This window comes from Anopheles cruzii, chromosome 2, assembly GCF_943734635.1.
Source record: "Anopheles cruzii chromosome 2, idAnoCruzAS_RS32_06, whole genome shotgun sequence".
Lineage (NCBI taxonomy): Eukaryota > Metazoa > Arthropoda > Insecta > Diptera > Culicidae > Anopheles > Anopheles cruzii.
In genome coordinates this window covers 765,267-785,616 of record NC_069144.1, presented here as the reverse complement: position 1 = coordinate 785,616, position 20,350 = coordinate 765,267, and the positions used below count along the sequence as shown (strand labels likewise).

General features: G+C 52.2%; 2 protein-coding genes across 2 annotated transcripts; one reads left to right on the top strand and one right to left on the bottom strand.

Moving 5' to 3' along the window:
* Window positions 1-11,277: 11,277 nt before the first annotated feature.
* On the top strand, window positions 11,278-13,368 carry LOC128269299 (transmembrane protease serine 9-like). Its single transcript, XM_053006731.1, has 2 exons — window positions 11,278-12,853; window positions 12,917-13,368. The coding sequence occupies exons 1-2, from the start codon at window positions 11,278-11,280 to the stop codon at window positions 13,366-13,368; spliced, it is 2,028 nt and encodes a 675-aa protein (XP_052862691.1).
* Window positions 13,369-16,505: 3,137 nt separating this feature from the next.
* LOC128267902 (angio-associated migratory cell protein) lies at window positions 16,506-17,896 on the bottom strand. Its single transcript, XM_053004851.1, has 3 exons — window positions 17,773-17,896; window positions 16,798-17,707; window positions 16,506-16,733 (listed from the first exon to the last, which is right to left on the bottom strand). The coding sequence occupies exons 1-3, from the start codon at window positions 17,894-17,896 to the stop codon at window positions 16,523-16,525; spliced, it is 1,245 nt and encodes a 414-aa protein (XP_052860811.1). The 3' UTR covers window positions 16,506-16,522.
* Window positions 17,897-20,350: the final 2,454 nt, after the last annotated feature.

Here is a 20,350-nt window from a genome sequence, read left to right as displayed (position 1 = left end):
ACCAGAGGACCTTCACATCGAAGGACAAGAACCTGCGCCGGGTACGATAACGTGTAATGGGTGAGCATCACGAGAAGGTTGCCTGCCAGCAACATCACCCATGTCGGCGGAAGTTGCCACTTTGATAAAACGGCACGTAGATGTGGGATGCTGGCCAAAGGACAGGGTTTAATACCAGTCACCAACAGAAGATTTGATACGGCCCTGGAAAATTGACTCTGATCGCATCATATTTGCTGATGACATACCTGTCGAGAGGTGATCATTCCGTCAGCTTTTAGTTTTAGACCTCAGTTATTAGCCCATAAGGTATGGCTCAATTGCAGGATAAGGATTGAATTAATCAGCATCAACCACAAACCCTTGGTTCATACCTCAACCTATCAGTGATCGCGAGCAACAACACCCTCCCTATGGAAACCACTGATCTATGAATGAAATGCAAGGCACCCACCGCAACTGGCGGCCATATTTTTGCAACGAAAACAGAAGCCCGCCCGAGGCCCTCTTCAGCGCGGCGGAGGTGGACAGGAAACACGCGGTCTCTGCCGCGCGGATCGTGTTCCGGGCAACCGAAACCGCGGGCCCCGAGCCTTGTAACCGTGCCCGCCGCCAGACTAGAAAGTGTGTGCCAAATATGGTCTCCGTGCCTCCGTGGCGCAGGCCCCAACCATTAGCACTCCGAGGGAGACCGGCAGCACGAAAGCTGGAGAAAGAGGTGTAAAACCTTCAACCCAACCTTGTTGGGCCCCGCCACAACACAAACTTGATACCGAGCCGCCGCCGCCGCCGCCGCCGGGTGTTTCTTTCCTCCCCGTTTGCTGCGTATCTCTTCGCGTATGCGATCTTCTTGCGAGTCGGGTGCGGTTCGCGCACTCGCTGGAACCCCGTGGCCAGATCGCCTCTAGAACAGGTTTGCGCTGCAGTATCGCAGGTGTGCCACGAGGAGAACCGGCCAGGGAAAAAAAGGAAAAGGGAAAGGAAAATGAGGTCAAACCATACGGTGCTACGGCGCTGCAGCGCTGTGCTCGGATCGGCGATTTTACGGTTCCAGCGGTGTGGCCCGGTCGCGGCCCAGAATCCTAGACACCCCTGGGTTGATGAAGTGTCTTTCTTGTGGAACTTCCGCACGAACCAGATCAGCTCATCCCCGCAGCTCACAACCCATTCAACCGGATCGGATAATGCTGGCTAATAAACTGGAACGCCGTCCAGTGGACTCGCCTGCACCGGTCCCATACACACACATCCGGCCTCTCGCGGTCTCCTCCCTGTCGTTGGCTTATTTATAACCTCTCTCTGTCTCCACGGGTGCTTTCTCCGATCCGGTGCCCTATGGGGGGTGCACCACCACCAAGCGCCTTAATTCCACGGCTCCCAGAGTGGGCACCGGGCACCGGGGAGATGTATGGCATTTCCTAGTTCCGCAATCTGCTTTATCCCTGCCACGGGAACAAAACGGCGGCGGACTTGCGGGTTTCACATGCCAAAATAGGACTTTTGCATCATAGCGCGCGATCTCTCGCTTGTTAATGTGGCCACTTGCTGGCTGGCCGGCCGGCCGTTGGAATGTGCCCGTGGAAGGCCTAGGCGTTACGTAAGTGATCGCCAAGCGCCAGGCCAGCCGAACCACACGTGATGCTGGACCCCGCGTCTGTTGGAGCGTTTCAAGATTTTTGAAACTTGATTCATTGTCAGCGGGTTGGATGAACACCAAAGAAGCACTTCGAGACTGATCCGATAGAAAGGGCTGACTCTTGAGGCCTGTTACAAGCTCTGGTGATAGTTTTCTCACCTTTCATGCTTCAGACCAGACAAGATCGCTTCGGTGGGGTTCGGTAAAGCACCAGAAAGCCCGTTAGACATTAGGCAGCTAAGTGATAAATGGCGTTGTTGAACATTGGTGGAGAACTGAGAACTGGGACCGCCATGATGTGATCCACTCTTAACAAGACTTTCAACTATTTGAGAGTATTTTCAAGCAAAAACCCAGGTTTAAGCCATATGTTCCTAGCATCCTAATCGCTGCCAACCCCCCCAGCGCAGGATTACTCAGCGTTAGCCCGTTGGCTGACGGACGAAGTACATTTTTCCAACTCCGTCTGTCAATCCACTGCACATTTCAGTGCACATTGCACATACACAACGCGACCCATTCCTGCGGACGGCGGTGTCGCAATGCCACTCGAAACACAATCACTCCCGCGCGATCGACCTCGACTACGACGACGACGTCGTCGTTGAGTACCGAAAATGGCAATCGCATTATGGGCCACGGAGCATGATGATTCAGCGCCCCGGTCACGATCGAGCGATAAACAAACGGTTTCTGCAAATCGGTCCCCGATTTCGGTGCGGTTCGGATATTATTTGTATATGACGGACCGCGAAAGATCGCGTTGCCTAAGACCGGGGCTTTCGGTGGCGTTTATCGTGATCCGCGATCCGCAACGATCCGCCAGAACACAATTGAAATGCGATCATCGTGTGCCCCGGCTTGACACGAATCCGGGTGCTGTATCAGCTTTCCATCGGGCATCGGGAGACGATCCGGGAGAGTTGGACGCAGGGCAGGGCGTAAGCTGATGCCAAGGTTGTACCGTGGCGTGAGGTAACGGTGACACTGTGGCATGATTGCGTGGAACGAATCAGAATGCACCCGGAGCGTCCCCAAGTGCCAAGTGCACCGCTTTGGTAGGGTTCTGGTCAAGGGAGGGAAATTAACATTCTTCTCTCACCTGTGGCGGGGGGGCCACAACACAGATCATCCATCCACAGCACGCGGCGCCGCTAATCCCCTGCTCATGCGCCAACGCCAACAAGTGTAGTGATGAGTCAACTACGTTCTCACCGCGAAATGACGCCAGCCGCAGAATTGGCATAGAAATTGCGCTGTACACGGCACGGTTGGGCAACATCCACACCGTAGAATGGGGACACGGATCACCTTGCGCCGGTGAATCGCCAATTTAATTAAAACTTGAAATAGTGCCGCCGATCCGACACCGAGATAAGCGCCAGTTGGGGGAACGATTTGGCAATGTTTAAGCTGGAATTGGGGGTACCTCACGATCGTCGATCGTTGGAGATTCTAAGTCAAGCTCGACACGACACTCGACACTTCTCGAAAAACCTTTACTGAGTTTCTTTAAAACCAACAAGAGACTCCTACGTTGAAGGTCACACTTTTCGAAAAACTCCTGCGGCTAATTTTTGCCAACCAATAAAACGATCCGCAAACCTTGTTCATTAGCGAACGCGGCTTTAAAACAAATAAAACTTCAAGGAAAACCAGCGAAGCCACTCGAGCCTGCCGACCTCCTGAAACTCTAGAGTCCGGTGCCATGACATAATAGAACAAATAAAAACCCATCACCACCGTCAGCACCATCGGGTGGCAATTAGACACTGAAAATGCCGCCGGCCAATGGTCACGTCGTTGTCTGCTACAGAACAACCGGAGGGCCTCAAAGCTTCTGCTTCTGGGGCGTTTCCTTCGGAGCTCGCGGACAGCGTTTAGTGAGCGAGCCGCGGATGGCGAAAGGTGAAAGCACCGAACGGGATCCGGGCCACTCTGTCAACGTCTCTGGTGTTTGTTTTACCGAGACCGAGTCCAGCCTTTCCTTTAATTTCTCGCATAATCGCGAGACCGCGCTCTGTTCGAGGCCGCGCCGTTGAGTTGGCAAATGTCGATGGAGCCACCAACTCGGTTCTCGGAAGTAATCAAAATAAAAGTGGCAGGTAATAGCGGTGGACGTTGGACTACAAACACGAACGGAGAGTATGTTTCTCGATTTTAATGGTGGGTTGCAACAAGATGGTGCTTTCGAAGGAGTTCGTCGCCTTTTCGAGAGTGTGGATATAACAATCTGTATGCTAAATGCTTCACTTTGGTTAGTTCAACCTTCAACCGTAAATTTAAATATCGCATCCCAAAAGATGGCCATTCGATTTACATATTCAAAATGCCATCGAACTGATTCCCAAATGGCTTACCTTCGAGCTAATCGCCGAGACGCTGAGAGCTTTCTTCAACTTTCGTCCAGGATCCACCGCAGGAAGTCCGTGTCGCCCGGCCGACCGCCCGCACCACTATCAATATCCGTTTCGGTCTTCTTCGATCAACGAACGGAACGAAACGGACATTCCACGAACCGGACACGATTATGCTTCGACCCGAATATGAAATTCGAAGCTGATGCCTTTTTTCGCTCGATCTGCATCGATCGACGACGCAGAGGGGCACGGTACTATTTGAGACTAATTTGAGATGGACACTCGGATTTTTTTTTGCACAACAACTGGCCGATGCCGAAAGTCGCCCACTTTCTTCGCACAATCTTTTATGATTTTATTTTTCTTTATTTGCACACTGTTAACACTTTGCACGAATCCCTTTGGGAGGTGAATTAAATTAAAGATTTAAAGACACAAAGAAAATCTAAACATCCCTAAACTGCTGTCGGTGTTCGACATTTCTGGCCACTTGCCGTGTCACGTTGCGCTTGAGGCGTGAGTAGTTCCACGAACGGATTTTATATTTATTTTTATTGGCCCATAAACAGGAGAATGTCGTTTCGACACACCACGGCAGCGAGGTGACTGAGTCGGACCAGACCAGCGAACGCTCCGTTACGCACTGTAACCTTTATTTTTACACTATTCTTCGCTGCTAAGCCAAACACAGGTCCTAGCAGGCTTCTGTCAGTGTGGCTTTCCTGAATACCTGCACTTTTCACTTGTTGTTTGCCATTCCCTTTGTCATCTTGGATCACACACACGCAGCCGCCAGAATGCCAAACGGACGAAATTTGATAACCTGAAAGAGGGATACCGGTGCAAAACTTTCAAACCATCCACACGATCTCCGGCATCGTGGCCTCTTACCAACACACTTTAATGCAACGTTGCTGTTGATGGATTACTTTGATGGATTCTGTGCACCGCTCGCATTGCATTGCAGGTGCCTTGTCATCGCAGCGCGTGTTTGCACTCCGAAATGTGTCACGTCGGCAGATAGGTCCCACGAAAGGTCACGAAATGTCAGGCCCCCCCACTAATGATGCCCCGAACGCGAGATGATCTCGGTGAACGCGGGCCACGACCGAACCGTGGTGCCCTTTGGCAAAATCGAAGCGAAACTTCACATCACGACGACGACGCCGCTCGATAATCCGCGTTTTTCGGCCGTTCACTAAACTCTCTCCGTCCGTCCACCGCACACCACACACGCACAACCCGTTCTCTTAGCGTTCTTCTTCACACGCTGCGGGACGGGTTTCCGAAACAGCAAAGAAAAAACTGGGCACCCGGTCCCGAAATAAAGCGAATGGAAGGAATGCCGGCGCACAAGCCTACGGAACAACGTACCGAACCAAACCTACCGAAAGCACACGTTTTTCCCGGTCGAGCCAATAGAAGCTACTAACGAACGCGGCGCGATCGGTGATCGGCGAGCGAGCAATTGTGAGGCCCCACGCACGGACGCTGTCAAAACACTGCGGGCCCCCCTCACACACACAGAGGAACGCGCAAGCTCCAGCGACGGGGCGAGATGCGCGCAGAGACAGACTCCGCCGAACGTCAAGATGGCGAGAGAGAGAGAGAGAGCGAGAGATCGCGCGGTTGGGTTGCTGAGAGCGGCCGCAAAAGATGAGTGACCGATCGCGGCGGTGAGTGACGACGATCGCATCTCACAGCTTTCCAGCGCTTTGATGCCGCGGTTGGCTTGGTTTTGCAAATGTCACAAACAAACCCCAAACAGAGTGAGTGAGAACAAAGAGAAAAAGAGAGAGAAGAGGAGAAAATGATATTTTAATCAGCGGCTCAGCAGCTAGACAAGTGGAAGATCGTCGGCCGAAAAGACTCGCACAGAACTGCTGGGCAATTAGGTTCGTTTATCTCGAGATAAATTGGGTGTTTTTCCCTTCCTTTTACCGTACTTGTTTATTTCTTATGCCTCACGGCCATTATTAGACTTTTTATTCCGATTTAGGAACCGTTTGCCCATTGAATGTAATGAAATTAAATAAGTTACATGGCTCGTAAAGCGCATCTTTACGGGTTCTTTCGCAATAAACCGGGGGGCCCCGTTTAGGGTTTTATTTATGTTTTGCAGAGCATCACAAAACCAACAAAACCGCGGCGTTAGTTTCCTGGTTGGCAGTAAATTTATTATTTATTTACACTTTGCCTAATTACATTTACGCGGCCGTCTTACGCGCCGTCGACCACTGAGCGTCGATCAATATTTACGCCTGCCTACGTCTCAACATGGGTTGCACCTGTACAACTACTCCCCGGCGACGGCAAGGCGCCAACAGCGGGGCCCTAGACCATCCCACTCACTGCGCCGACGTAAAAGTGAATGTCGTGCAGCACGAACTAACCGCGTTCGAGTGCAGCAAAAGTGCAGCCACCGTGGCCACCGCCGTGATGTGATTCTAGTGGAGTGGCCCAGTCTTGAAGGCCCAAAAAACGCGTACCGAACTTATCGACTGGAAAGTGGCTCTACACCCGGCGGTCGGGTTATGTGCCTGAATCGAATCGAGCTGTGGGTAGCAGTGCAGGTGCCACCGTCTCGAAATATGGCCGAGAACGCCAGACGACAGTGCATTCAGCGATTCCGAGAAGCATTCCAACCACCACCCGGCAATATGCGTCAACCAGCTGCAATGCGTCGAGACCAGACTGACCTAGAAAAGTACTGGCTACTGCAGCGCACCGAACGGGAGCACCGCGCTCCCGGTCTCGGTGGTGGCTACAATTTAAAGTGCAATTACTTATAAATAAACCCGGGAACAGTGTCAACCCCGGTGCTGCTGCTGATGCAGCCTGCTACGATCCCAACCCGGTGCGTGGCTGGTGGCCTCCTTCTCGCCCCGGCCGATCGGTCGATAAATCTTTTCAATTGCTTCTTACGAAAAGAAAAAAAAAGAAAACGAGGAAACGAAAAACGGCGACAATCGGGGCGCCGCCATTTGTGGGGCGCCTTTCGCGACGCGCATGTTAAAACAAAAGACTTCAGCGCAGTTCTGTCGCGGAAGCAAGCGACGAACCCGGGCCCCAGCTTTCGCACTTCGTTCCGTTTCTCGTTTCTCGGACTTCTGGCCGTTTGCTTTTTTTACCTTCCTGCCACGGCCGACCCTTTTCAGCCGGTTCAGATGGTGGATGAGGTTTTCGCTAATACATCAATCGAGGCGCAGACTTTCGAACCCTGCAGAGGGTCAGTTTCACACGCGGCTCGCTGATTTTTCCTCCCCCTTTCGCTCCACGTAATCATCATGTTAGCTCATCGTGCGCGATGCTATATGGAAACGAACACCGAGAACGCGCCCCCCGCACGGACCATATATGTCAAGAACTCGTGTGAGCCGCGCGATCACAACATCACGGGACGGGTTTGTTGCGCTCCTTGTCTATCCCAGTTCCACTTCCTTTCGATTGATCAACTGACCCACTTTGGCGGCGGGTCCGTGGTGTCTCGCTCGTCGTAGTTATCAACAAATCGCATCCCGGACCGGCTGAAGCGGGAAAGTGTCCAACGACTCCGATCCCCGCCGCCGCAGGGCCCGATCAGCCCCGCGAGCCCCGATCAGCATCTCGCTGTGCGCGTTCTCTGCGCGACTTTCTCTCGCTTCGCCGTGGCATAGTTCGCCCCGCGTGATGCTACGGGGCCGGCATGCTGCCGCTGAAAGTGTGGTGTCATTTTCTACCGCGACCTACAGAGAGACCCTACAGGAATGTGGGACCATCTGGCCGAGCAGGGATGATTCGCTCTTTTCGCTGCCGGGTTCGGTTGGAGCACGGGTACGCTTCTTGATAGAGTTCTTGAGTTTGAGGACCTCTACTGAATACTTAAACAGTAACCCACCGTAACATTGAAGCAAACTGGTAAATAAGATGAAAAGTTGGAAGAATAATTGGAAAATGAGAGAAACCGTTTCGTTGTGAATCGTAACAGAACGCTAATTTGAGACTCACTTTTTCCGAACCACCAACTGGGTCATCTCACCGTGGTCAACCGTTTTCACATCAAACAGCGACCGGGACCCCGGCTGCGATCAGATTACTCTTCGGCCGGAGAAGAAGAGGTTGGTATCACGCGCGCCCCATCGCTGACCTCAAACCATTCCAGTGTCAAGACGAACGAATCAAGTGCAGAGCACGTCGTCTGGCCCAGGCGCGCAGGGGGTGCTGAAGCACAGTTATGTTTCCCACCGGGGCACCGGCTCACGTTGGTTTCGTTGGGCGACCTCGACCCGTGCCGGTCACCAGATTTATCGACCCTCTTTTCTCTTGCCAACCAGCACCGGCGTAGTCTTTCCCGGTCCGGCTCCAAAAACAGTGGAAAAGATCAGCTCAACACCGGCAACAAAAAGGGGAGCCCTGCGCGAAGAATTGGGGAAGTAAGAAAATGATCACAAAAAGGCCTCCAATGGATCGGAAAGCGTAAGGTGGATCACCTTCCAGTGGCCAAGCCATTCAACAGCTTGTTCAGAGCCGCTTAGGCTCGACAGTGACATAAAGATGTTCCACCTTACCCCATTGACTCGCCTTTTCGCGGGTGCTTTTTGCCGGAGCCCCAGGAGCCATCCAGATTCCAATTTGCTTCGCTTACACTCAATTTTCCCCCAAAAATGGTTCGCCCGATCGAGGCGAAACGCGATTTTCCTCGCAACCAAGTGACAATCCGTTGATCTTGATAGAGGCCCCCCTTCGTCGTCGATGCTGGAGTTGCCTCTCATCACCGGCACCGTGTCAATCATGCCGGCCAGGGTACTAAATTACGTTTCATCGGGTGACTCTCTCACGAACCATCGGTCGGTGCCCGGTAAAACACCCGGACTGACCGAGCGGAGTTTTTAATTTACTCGCCCACCTCACAAAAACGGCGCACTTCAATCACAGACCAGCACGTGAAAGTGAACACATAACCTCTCAACCTCCCGGTCCGGGGGACCCGGAAAGCCCAAAACAAAAACCGGACCCAGCCAGTAGACCGACCGACGGGGCCCGACTTTAGGACCCCGGCGGACGATTATTTTCAATTAAAATAAAAGCCACTATCGAGGCGCTAGATGATGTGTGTGGTACCTCGCTGTATGTCGCTTTTTCTTTCATTTTGGGCCGCTTTTTTCGGGGTGGTTTGAACTTCGGACGAGCCTTTTCCTTTCATTTTGGGGTCCCATGGGGTGGCTCTTTCGGAAAACACTAATTTCGAGTGACCGCCGGTGAGGGCCGATTTGAAGGTGCTTCATTTGTAGGAGGAAATTGCCCGCGCGCTCGCTGTCGCAACGGTTTACGGTGAAAAGCACCAAAAATGGTCTCGGAGATGAGCATCACACGCTGCCGGATCACCACCAGCCAGGACGGTTACCGCCACTTGGGGCGAGTTTCACTTCGGAGCCACAAGGGTTCAATCGTCGTTCGGTAAACCTGTTTCGGCTCGCGCTTGGTGGTTTAGCATAATTGGGTCATTTGGGCTTGGAGCCCCTTGGAGAAGCCCGAAAATGTTTTCCCGATCCTCGACGAGAAAATCAACGAAAACGCTCAGCAGCAAACCGATGAGATAATCGATCAACCGCAATCGAAAATAAAAGGGAATTGAGCGGCCCAATTTCCCGTTTCGGTCTACTTGGATCGATTTGCTAAAACACTGACCACACCGCCGGGGTGGCCGAGGCCCACAAAACGATGAGATAACTCGGTTTGCCCAGGAGCGTGATTGTTTATTTTCTTAGATTATGGCCGTTTGGGGCTCGAGCTTTGGTTTATGATGTTCCATCCACACCGCGGCCAGTGCGAAGCTACGATTAAGAAAGCCAAATATTGGTTCGTGGCGCACGCCTCGGAACGAGACCGATCGATGAGTTACTCTGTGTTTAATATTAAATTATGCAACTCGGAGCTCGGCTCCATGCCAATAGCCGGAGTGGAACTGCTCAGAAAAACTATAGCCCAGAATGAAACACTTCCTATTGATGGCTAAGACACTGACCCTGAGGAGTCGGGGTCGCACCGAATCCGAAAGGCTTCCGCAAATTTGTCGATAATAAAAAGGTTAGAAATGTATCGAAGCATTGTTCCGCCCAAGTGTTCCCATTACCGATATTGTGTGCGCCATTTTTTCGATCGTTTCGCCAAGGTCCGCCAAAAATTCAACCATTTCGGTTACGCATGGCAAGGGTTTCCGGTAGCTTTCAGTTATCGAAAGGAAGCCCCCGAACACTTCGATTGACGGTGTTATGATAACCGACCAGTCCCGCGATCGCGAGGTAAACTGTCTCGAACACCGAATAATCTACTTAATGTGCGTCCTTGGAATGCGGACGAGTTCGGCAGTCTGTTTGGACACACTCTCTTTCGATAAATCATCGGCATTAATTCAAGTTCATTAGAGACCGATTAATACGGTTCTGGTGTTTAAGCATGTTTCCGTGTTAGGTAGCTAAGGAAAAGTGCTTGGATTTGGGCAGCAAAGCCCAAAGCGTTAAGCTGGGCATCCGTGTGTTAAAGTCGCTTCAAATTCATTTCTGTGTTTCGAATTCCACCAGACTAGAATGTACAGGGTCATCGATCAAGATGGGTGCATAATTTGACGATAAAATAAAATTACGATTAGGCGTTCATATCTTTAAGTTTTCTGTTATTGCTTTGTCAATTAGTTACTGCCCTGTTGTAGACATCTTCCTACTTACATTCCGAAAAAAACCGAGAATGTCGGATTACTATTCGAATGGGCGAAAGATTGAAAATGGGGTCTTTAGCTTCACCAACATTTCTTTTTAACAATCAGATATGAGTTAAATTATGTGGGCCTTTTTGGGACTGGGACTTACATTTTAAGTTCCAAATGGAAAGTTATACGTATCCCGGGGACAATGCAAAAAAGACTCTCCTTCATGCGATGACTAATAAACAACTTCAGCACTTGCCATCTTCTTGATCATGCTCCTCAATTTCTCCTCAAAACTAATATGACCTTTCGCGAGGTTCGTTTCCACGTGACAGCTGTCCAACTTCCCAGTCTGAAGTACTTCGCCCACGGGGCCGCGAGGAACCCCAATGAACGTTCATCCCCGGGTGAGCTCATCCGCGTCTCATTCTGATTGGCAAACACTCCAGATCGCTCGTTAAGTGAAGATTCATTCATCACAATCAGCGGTCGAAAATTCGCTCCCAAAGTGGACAAACACACCGCGGACGGAGCGATAATGCTCGCGTCCGCTGCGCACTCCACAAAGACGTCACCTATCAGCGCTATCAGTAGTCAGAATGGATCCGAAGCGTTCAGTCGTTGTCCGGTGGTGGATGTTCTCAGTGTTTCTGGGATTGTGGATCACCGTGTCACTGGTTTCGTCTGAGGCCACATCAAACTGTGCTGGAACGTACGCGAGTGATGTCCGCTGTGGCTTACCGATACTGCAGGCAGCGGGAGGCCTCCCCAGGCACCCGTCGGAAGCGATCCGTGGCGAGTTCCCGTGGCATGTGGCCATCTATCAGTTCGACTCGGCCGTACCCGTGTACGACTGCGGGGGTTCCCTGATCAGCGATCGCTTCGTCCTGACCGCGGCTCACTGTGCCGTCAACGAGAACAACGGGTACCCGCTGAGTGGCGAGAAGTTCCAGCTAATGCTCGGTTATCACGACCTCGGCGAGCGTCAAGACGAGGGCTGCAGCGAACGGGTTGGTGTTCGGAAGGTACACGTCCACCCCGAGTTCCGTTCCGGGACCTATCGGCACGACATTGCACTGTTGGAGCTAGACCGCCCGGTCCGGTTTACCGACCGGGTCCTGCCCGTGTGTCTTGATGCGTCCGAGGACGATCCGCCCGAGTTCTATCGCACGATGGGGAAGGTCCCCGGCTGGGGTTACACCGAGTTCGACGAGGTGTCCAGTTGGCTCCGCATGACGGAGGTACCGGTCGTCAACTACACCCGCTGTCTGTCCAGCAATCCGGCGGTGTTTGCCAACACGATGTACGATGGCATGTTTTGCGGTGGGTACGCCAACGGGACGAACGTCTGCAACGGGGACTCGGGTGGCGGCTTCGTCGCGTACCGTCAGGGCCGCTGGGAACTGCAAGGGATCGTGTCCTTCACGGCCCTGCGCGATGAGCACACGGCAATCTGTGACACCCAGCAGTACTCGGCCTACGTGAAGGTACGCCACTACCGTGCGTGGATTGCGACCGTTTGTAACACTTCGTTCGAGGGGCCTCGAAGGAGCGAAAAGCTAAGCCTGCCCCCGAGCGACACCCCGGCCGATGAGGAGCGTCCGGCCTGTGGCCAACGAAAGATCAACAAGATGCCGCTCATCGTGAACGGAGTGCGGAGTTTGGCCGGTGAATGGCCCTGGCATGCGGCCATCTTCCAACTATCAAAACGCTCGCGTGAATACGTCTGCGGAGGAACGCTGATCAGCGAGAACCACATTGTGACGGCCGCTCGGTGCGTGAAGGATTGGCATCCCCGGAAGCGTCCGTACCTGGTCCAACTCGGGCAGCACCAGCTGTGGGAAGCTGCGACCACCACACGGGAGGTTCGCGTGATATCGGTGGAAACGAGTGACGACAGTCAGATGGCGCTTCTACGGCTCGAAGCGGACGTTCAATACGACGATTACATTCAACCGATCTGCCTTCCGGAAGAGAACGAAACGTCCGACAGGGAGCCGGTCAGTCGCACTGGATTCATTGCCGGCTACGGACGAACGGATCCCGATAACCACGATTTGTCTCCGGTTCTACAAGCAACCACGATGCCCATCGTCGACGGTGGCCTGTGTGTGGTGTATCGGATCTTCGACAAGCGCTCCGCGGACAAGATGCTCTGTGCGGGTCATGGAAATGGTAAGTCTGCGGTTGGAAAGCCCTCAACAAGGAAGTTTTGATCTCTATCTCACCTAAACGCAGGTACGAACGCTTGTCTGGGCGATGAGGGCGGAGGATTCTATCAAGCAACCGAGTCAGGAACCTGGACCGTTGCGGGCGTCATTAGTAAGATCAACATCTACCGGAATCGGTGCGACACCCACGGGTACGTCGGAGTGCTCGATGTGCTCCACTATCTCGCCTGGATACTGGAACGTCTGGAGCATACCCTCACCGCTTTGGTCGACATTGGAATGCCCGGAGGCGGCCAAGACAAAGGACAGTGTAAAGGTTGCGGACGGAAGAACCATCGGCGGCATCGCCCTCACCACCGGCGAAAAGGTTCCGACGAGGACCGATCGGGTGAAGACAGCGACGAAAGCCGCGAACGATCGGTCGTTCAGTCCGTGAAAAACGTGATGCATGCCAAGGTGGATCTGGTAAAGGATATCCATGGTGTGGCCAGTTCTTCGATTAAGAAAATTTTCGGCTAAAACCCACCACAGACCCTAGAACCCGAGAGCCGGAAAAGTGTGAATAACCCGCAGAGAAAGCCGTTCGTCCCTCATAAAGCGTGCCTATTAAAACACAATAAACAGTATAAGCATCATCGTCTTCGATTGGGAAGAATGCCAAGCGGAACGCCACGACGCCCAGTACGTGCCTCAGAAAGGCAATTACGGGTCATTAACTGGTGGGGCTTTTGTTTTCGTTCCGTGTTTCCTCGGGGTGTTGTTTTTGAAGTGTTCCGGTCGCGCGTGGAAAGCTGCTGAAAGAAGCTGGCGAGGTGGAAAATCCTCTCCCCTCACCGGGAGCCATAAAGCGAGCGGGTTCTGAGCATATCCCAGAGGTCTGTCTAATCTTCAGCGGGTTGCGAGTTGCGCGTCGCGTCTAATGATCCACCGCCACGGTTGGTGGCTCCGCGTGTAGAGATCATCTCTTGGCCGCGGCCATTCTTTGCTTGAGACGCTTGAGAAGTTTGAAAATCTCTCCGCCACCACCGAAACAACGCTAAGGGCTTGGTAAATAATGAAAACTATGCCCCGTTAGGTTGGGATAAGTAGACAAATTCTCAGCAACAGATCGCGCGCGAGAAGTGCGCATAGTTTGTAGCAGCTTACGGCGAGTATCGGGGTCACGAAGTAATTGAGAGATTAGCGGCAGGTGCCGCCGTCAGTCAAGGTTACTCCTCACCTGAACTGGGCTTTCTCTACTAAGCCTGACAGATTTGGGGCGACCCTCGTTCCGCGGCCAAGCTCACATTTCGGGACTTATCGCTGCTCCAATAAAACAAAGCCGAACATTTAGGGAAATTTCCTCCCAATCTGGATGTTGTGTGCAATGTGAAGAAGAAAAAGCTGACTCGTAACCTCAAAGTGGTCCAACGACCGAGTTTATGTCGCTGCCTTCGTAGCTGGGCGTTAATTATCGCTAATTAGTCAGAACCGGATCGCGGTGACCGGTGACAGCTGAGCCCGTTAGAACTATATTTTATTCAAGAATCAAGTAAAAGTTAGCTCAGTGTTAGAGAGTCTGGGCCCTGCTAATGAGTGTCACCCAGCGTGTACGATCGCCCCGAGGCTTACGAAATGCGATGTTGGCTTCAATTTCCCTGTAGAATTTCTTCCAAACTTTCTTTTCTCCATCTCAACACGCGGCTCGGGGCCATAAAGCAGGAACAAGAAACCGTGACCTCCGCTTTCCGATCCGAATTCGTTCTTCCCGACCCAACATCGAGCTTAAATGACACAATTAAAACCGGGGTTCCAAATTAGTTAATGAACCCCACCACAAAGTTGCGATGTTATAAATGTTTCACTTTGGGGCCGCGTGGGGTGCGCCGAGAGAACCGCATGCCGGAACCTGTTTCTTGCGATGTCCGCTCAACCACCCCACACAATCCATCTCTCCAAAAAGACGATCCGCGAGTGACGTTCGCCTGCCGTAACGGTATCGCCACCACCGGCACCGGTGCCGGCCATCCGTACTGTTGTGGTGTGCCTTTTGTAGAGCAGTTCTTTGGCCATCGTTTATAGTCACGACAGGTTTCGATCGCCAACACCGCCGGCAAGTGGCAAGAATTTTGGAGGTGACGCACGCGTTGAAACTCGGAGTCGGATTCCGCAGAACAAAACAAACCGCCGCTCCGATGTCCGCGAAACGAAGACGTGCCCACCGGCAACCTGAAACGAGGGGATACCCGCTGGGGGGGCGCTGTGGGGCGTTTGAAGGAAGCCGATCCACCTGAGGGGTTTGATATTTAAATCATGCGCCAATTGAGCGATCGGCCTGTGGCACCTGTGGCGGCGTGGAAGGGAGCTGTCCGTCGCGCAGTGGCCTTTCGCACGTTCCTCTTCGCTTTGAGGCGCTGACATTTAGAAATCTCCAAGATACGGGCAAGCCAGGCGAGTTGCCGCGCCGCTGCGAGGCTGTTTCATGTTTCATTTTATGTTTCGCCGGCCGCTCCTCGATAATGATTAATTGCAAACGTTCGTTCGCTGCCGCCAGGAAGTGTAGAATTACATTTTCATTACCCAATCGATCGATCGGTGCGTTTGTCGTCGCAAATTGGTCGTCGGCGACAGGTTTTCTCTTCGCCAGTAAAATTTCCCTCCACATCACCACGGGTACGAAATGAGCAAATGGTCGTGTCGATCGGTACGACCTATTCGCTACTTATGGCGCCATTGGCCTCTCGCCGAACCGTGCAATCTTGGGGCGCCGTTGCGCAAGTTCAACCCATCATTCGCGACACTACAGTTATGTTTGCATCACCCCACGATCGTCGTCTTCCGGCGAGAGATATTCGCGCGACGAAGATCGAAGACCCCGAAGGGTGCGAAATTGTTCAGCTTCATTCAGCCTTACACGCCGTGACCTATTCTGCAACTAAAGCTAGTGTGGTTGTAGTTTACACACTAACTTTTATAGTTTCTTTACTCACAAGACACGATCTAACACAATCTTTCACACGGTCTCGTGAAACCGCGTGTTGACCGCACAACAATCGACAAATCGGTCAAGAGAGATGCGCCAATTGCATTTTGTTTTCTGCTGCCGCTTTCAGGTTCCCAGCTTTCCCACAGCGCGTTGAGAACGCCCAAAAGGGTGAGCACAAACAGAGAAAACAGTATATGCATATGTATGCAGTGCGCTTACTTCTCTCCCGCGAACTCGCCGGCCGGAACATTCACGGGGAAACCTGTTTTCTCAAAATAATATTTCGGCTTTCTTACATCCCTTTTCATGTTCTGCATTTTGACCCAATTCGGCGGATACATTCTCGACGTCGTGTTGAGATCTTGAGCGGCAGCAGCAGCCCGACTACTTGACGGTGAGCCTCTTGCTTATCGGACCTGGCGAACAATTTAACGATCTCCTCCCTGTGGCCACCACCACCAGCAACAAGAGACAATGTACCGTTAATGAATTTTTGGGAACGCCACTTTTATTGCTCCGTGACAAGATCAACGAGGTGAAGGGTTATTTTGCATTACCCTTCTCTTTCGCTCTTTCGCCACGAAGGGGTCCCAGGTGAACCCATGTTACTGGGAAATTATTGCTTTACGGAAAACAAAAAACCCAAAAGGCGGTGGCTAGCGAATGTACAAGAAGTCGGATGTTTATTGTGGGCAAGGTATCTTCTCGTCACTCAACCGTCGGGACGTCGAATAGTTTCACCGTCCCATCTTCGGATGCCGACAGGATAAGGTTCTTTTCTTTGTGGTAGACGAGGGCCTGCACGGCGTCCCAGTGACCCTCCAGCGTGAATCGCATCGACCCGCTTCGTAGATCCCACGCCTTGATCTGTCCTCCGAGCGTTCCGGCGCAAATCGTACTGTCCTTCAGCCAGAGCATCCTGTAACAATGTGAATCGTAATGTAAGTACACATTTTAGGCGGTTGCCGATCGCGAAAGCTCACTTCGTGATTCCCGTTGGCTCATCGTCGCTACATTGGACCCGCTTGGTTTGTCGCGCCACATCCCAGATCGTTACCGTGCCCAGTAGCGTTCCCGTAGCCGCCACCTTTAGCTCGAAATCGGGATAATCGATGAGCACCGATTCAACCGTACTGTCCGCCGCGCTTGAATCCGCCAGCTTTCCGACCGGTCCATTAGCCCCGATGATGCACGCACAGCCGCCATCTCCGCCGGTCACGAACAGTTGACTTTCCCGATCGACCGCTAGTGAAATGATGCTGGTAGAGGATCCGGGCCCTGGCGGCACATCCATCACCGTGGTGTTCGTTTTAAGATCCCACAGCTTAAAGTGTCCATCGCCGTACCCAACGGCCAGCTTCTTGCCATCGTGCGTTAGTTCGGCTGCCTCGCAGGTTGCACCGTGTCCCTGTAGCACCTTACAGTCGCCCGACGGTATCCGCCAGACGTACACCTCGCCCGTCTGTGCACCGGCCAAAAGCACGTGCGCTCCCGTGTGCCACCGCATCCAGCACATGTCGCCCAGCGTAAACTCCCAGACTTGGCGATAGTTTTGGCTCACTTTAAACACCTGAATGTACCCGGCCATATCGCCCGTCGCGACAAACGCTCCGTCGTGGCTAAAGTCGACCGCAATCACCGAATCGTTATGGTTGGTCACTTCGTGCACCACCTCGCCGGTGATGGTGTTCCAGACGTACGCCTTATCGTCTTCCCCACCCGTTACAGCGAGGTCTTCCGTTGGGTGCAGGGCGCCACAGAACACCGGGGATGTGTGTTTGCTGAACGTTAGCTTGGCATCATCGCGCCCAGGCAATCGGCTGTGGTTTCCAGCGGCAGCTTCATCGCCGGCCATAAGCTCTTCGTCTTCTTCATCGTCTTCGTCCATGCCCGCTAGAAAAATTCAACCATCAGGCAATTATAATCTTAAACAAGTCTCCAACAGCGAATGCACCAACCATTGGCCTCCCGTTCCCAGGCATCGAGCACTTCGTCTGCATCGCCAACGTAAACCAGCTCGTCATCTTCCTCCTCCTCCTCACCGAGTAGATGCGGTGAATGAGGCGGAGTGTTGTTACGCATTTTTATTCAGAAAAACCAACCCAACTTTGCAAAATATAACGAATTTTCGGTAGTTCGACTACCGGCGACCGAAAAACGTGCGCCACGCAACGTAAACAAACGCAACTGTCAAAATAAACCGGCCAGGCTCTGACAGTTGCGCAAATAACGGCGTTACAAACGTTACAAAAAGAGTACTAGAACCGCCGTTACGGTCGGTTACGTTTAGGCGGGAAATCGGATTAGTTTCGAAGTCCATTGTCCATTTCAGCCCGAGTAGGGAATGTAGCTGAAATTATAACTTAAAAGTGTTAAAAGTTTACTCGATGAGTGGTGTTAGCTGACTGAATCGTAACAGCCGTTTAACTTTATTTGTATCGTTCGCATTTGACAGATGCCAAGGTTGTCACAAGCAATGGTGAAATTGCTCACTTTTCCACCAAAAGGTGAATACGAACCGAAAACTGCTTTTGAAATTAACTTGCCGTTTGCTTACGAAACAACTGTCGCGAGAGCGGGACAGCAACAAAACACACGCGACGCATTGGACCGGGTGGACTCGCCACATGTGCGCGAGAGACGAGTTCGAGTTTAATGTTTCGTTTCGTTTCAGTCTGTCTGAAAGAGTTGCGTTGTACGGTTTCAATTCAACCCTTTTTTAGCCGGTGAAGTCCGCTGGGTTGTAACGTGCGTTCCGTTTTAATTCCTCCGTTCTGTTGGCGTTTGGCGACAACGTGTTCAGTTTGCGACAGAGTGGAAGACGGCGCTTCCTTCGGCCACTGCCAAAAGGGGTCGAAGGTAAGAAATTCGCTCGCGTCTCACGGCCACCGGAGCGGGTTGCGTGATCCCAGAACGAGAGCTGAACGAAAACAAAAAAAGACTACTCTCCCGCCAAGCTGTGTACACGTGGAGGGCACGACGTTGCATGGGATCGATAGAGAAAGCACAGAAATCGGTTCACTGCATTGCAGCTGCACTGTATTGCAGTCGGTTGTAGAACAGAAGGGTTAGACTGCGAGAAAAAAGCAGGGACCCCGGTACGATGAGTCATTTCGAACTTTAAACATCACCGGAACGGCCGGAAGGGGAACGGCAATGTTTACTGGAAGTTACTGTGAAATTGCGCAAGGCTGTTGAATCAATCGAGTTCCAGTTGCGGCAATGGTAATGTTGTTTGGCTTTAAAACCGAATGGAGTGGATGTAAATATTAGTATTGCATCACTTTTTTTTGCTACACGAGATCCAGCGGCAAATTGTTTAATGTGAACAATAATAATAAAACGCTTTTTAAAACGTTCGAAATCGTTTTATGCGTCCCAGCTGATAGTGCCGAAATAAAGAGCCGAAATTGTCAAAAGTGATGGCAAAAATTCACTTTCGGACCTTCATTTATGTTTTATGCAGCATATGCGTCCGACCCTCTGCTCCGGCATTGTTGACACAGTTCTCAGCCGTGGTGTCTGTTTCCAGACGTTGCTTAATCCTCTTTATGTTCACCCCGTTTTTTGTACAACACGTGTCGCCGTGTCGCGGTTCTGGCGTAGTTGGCAAAATGACGTAAACCGAGTGTAGTGTTCTCGACTCGAATTGCTCCGCAGACGACTCGTGGCTTGTGTGTGCGCGCGCCTTAAATTCAATCGGCTTTCGCGCCACCTCTAGACGAAGTCCAGCGGCTAATCAAATCTCATTTGCTCCACTAAAGTGGGGCCTGAAATCCGGGTCCGTGCCCGGGGACGGTTGTCTATATTCCTTAAAGGAGGGCAACTTGTATGGAGCACTCCTGGAATGGCTGGCCCTCGCGTGTGCATGTCGTTAGTGGGCCATTCAAACGGCAAACGGCTTTGTGTAGCAGTTGTCTTCCATTCCATGATCTTCCATTCAACCCACCCAAAATCCGAGAGCGCATTCCGGAACACGATGGAAGAAATTGCGCACCCCGAAGCCAGCGTTTTGGCGAAATCGACCATAACACCAAAGCACGGCTCGCACACTTACTTACCGGCCCCGGCCACCAGCCAGTCTGTTGCGCCGTCGGATTAGCCCGGCGAGTAACAACGTATCCGTGACTACGGCTGTGGAATCACACGCGGTGCGGGATGATTTATTGTGCGGCCCTCGGCAAAGTGGATGTGATTTTGATTGAATTATCGCGCTTAATGGATGGCGTTTGTTTGGTACGGTTCGGATGGTTTCTTGGTAAACGCACTTGGGCGGTAGTTGGTGCAAAACATGCTAAACTGTCCGTGCTGTTGCCGGATTGGCCAGCCTGCGAAGGGGTTGATGGTTCATAACTTTCGGCAGCTAATGAGTTGCGCCGCCGTGGGAGGGCATCAGAATGGCTAAACAAACAGCACGAAGGAACGGTTGCGCGTGTCGGGTTGCCTGCTACTTGGGAGAGCTGGGTTGGCCAGAGGAAGAGCGTGATTCAAACCCATTTATGGGGCACCGTAGAGATCGGCAAAGAAATTGGAAGA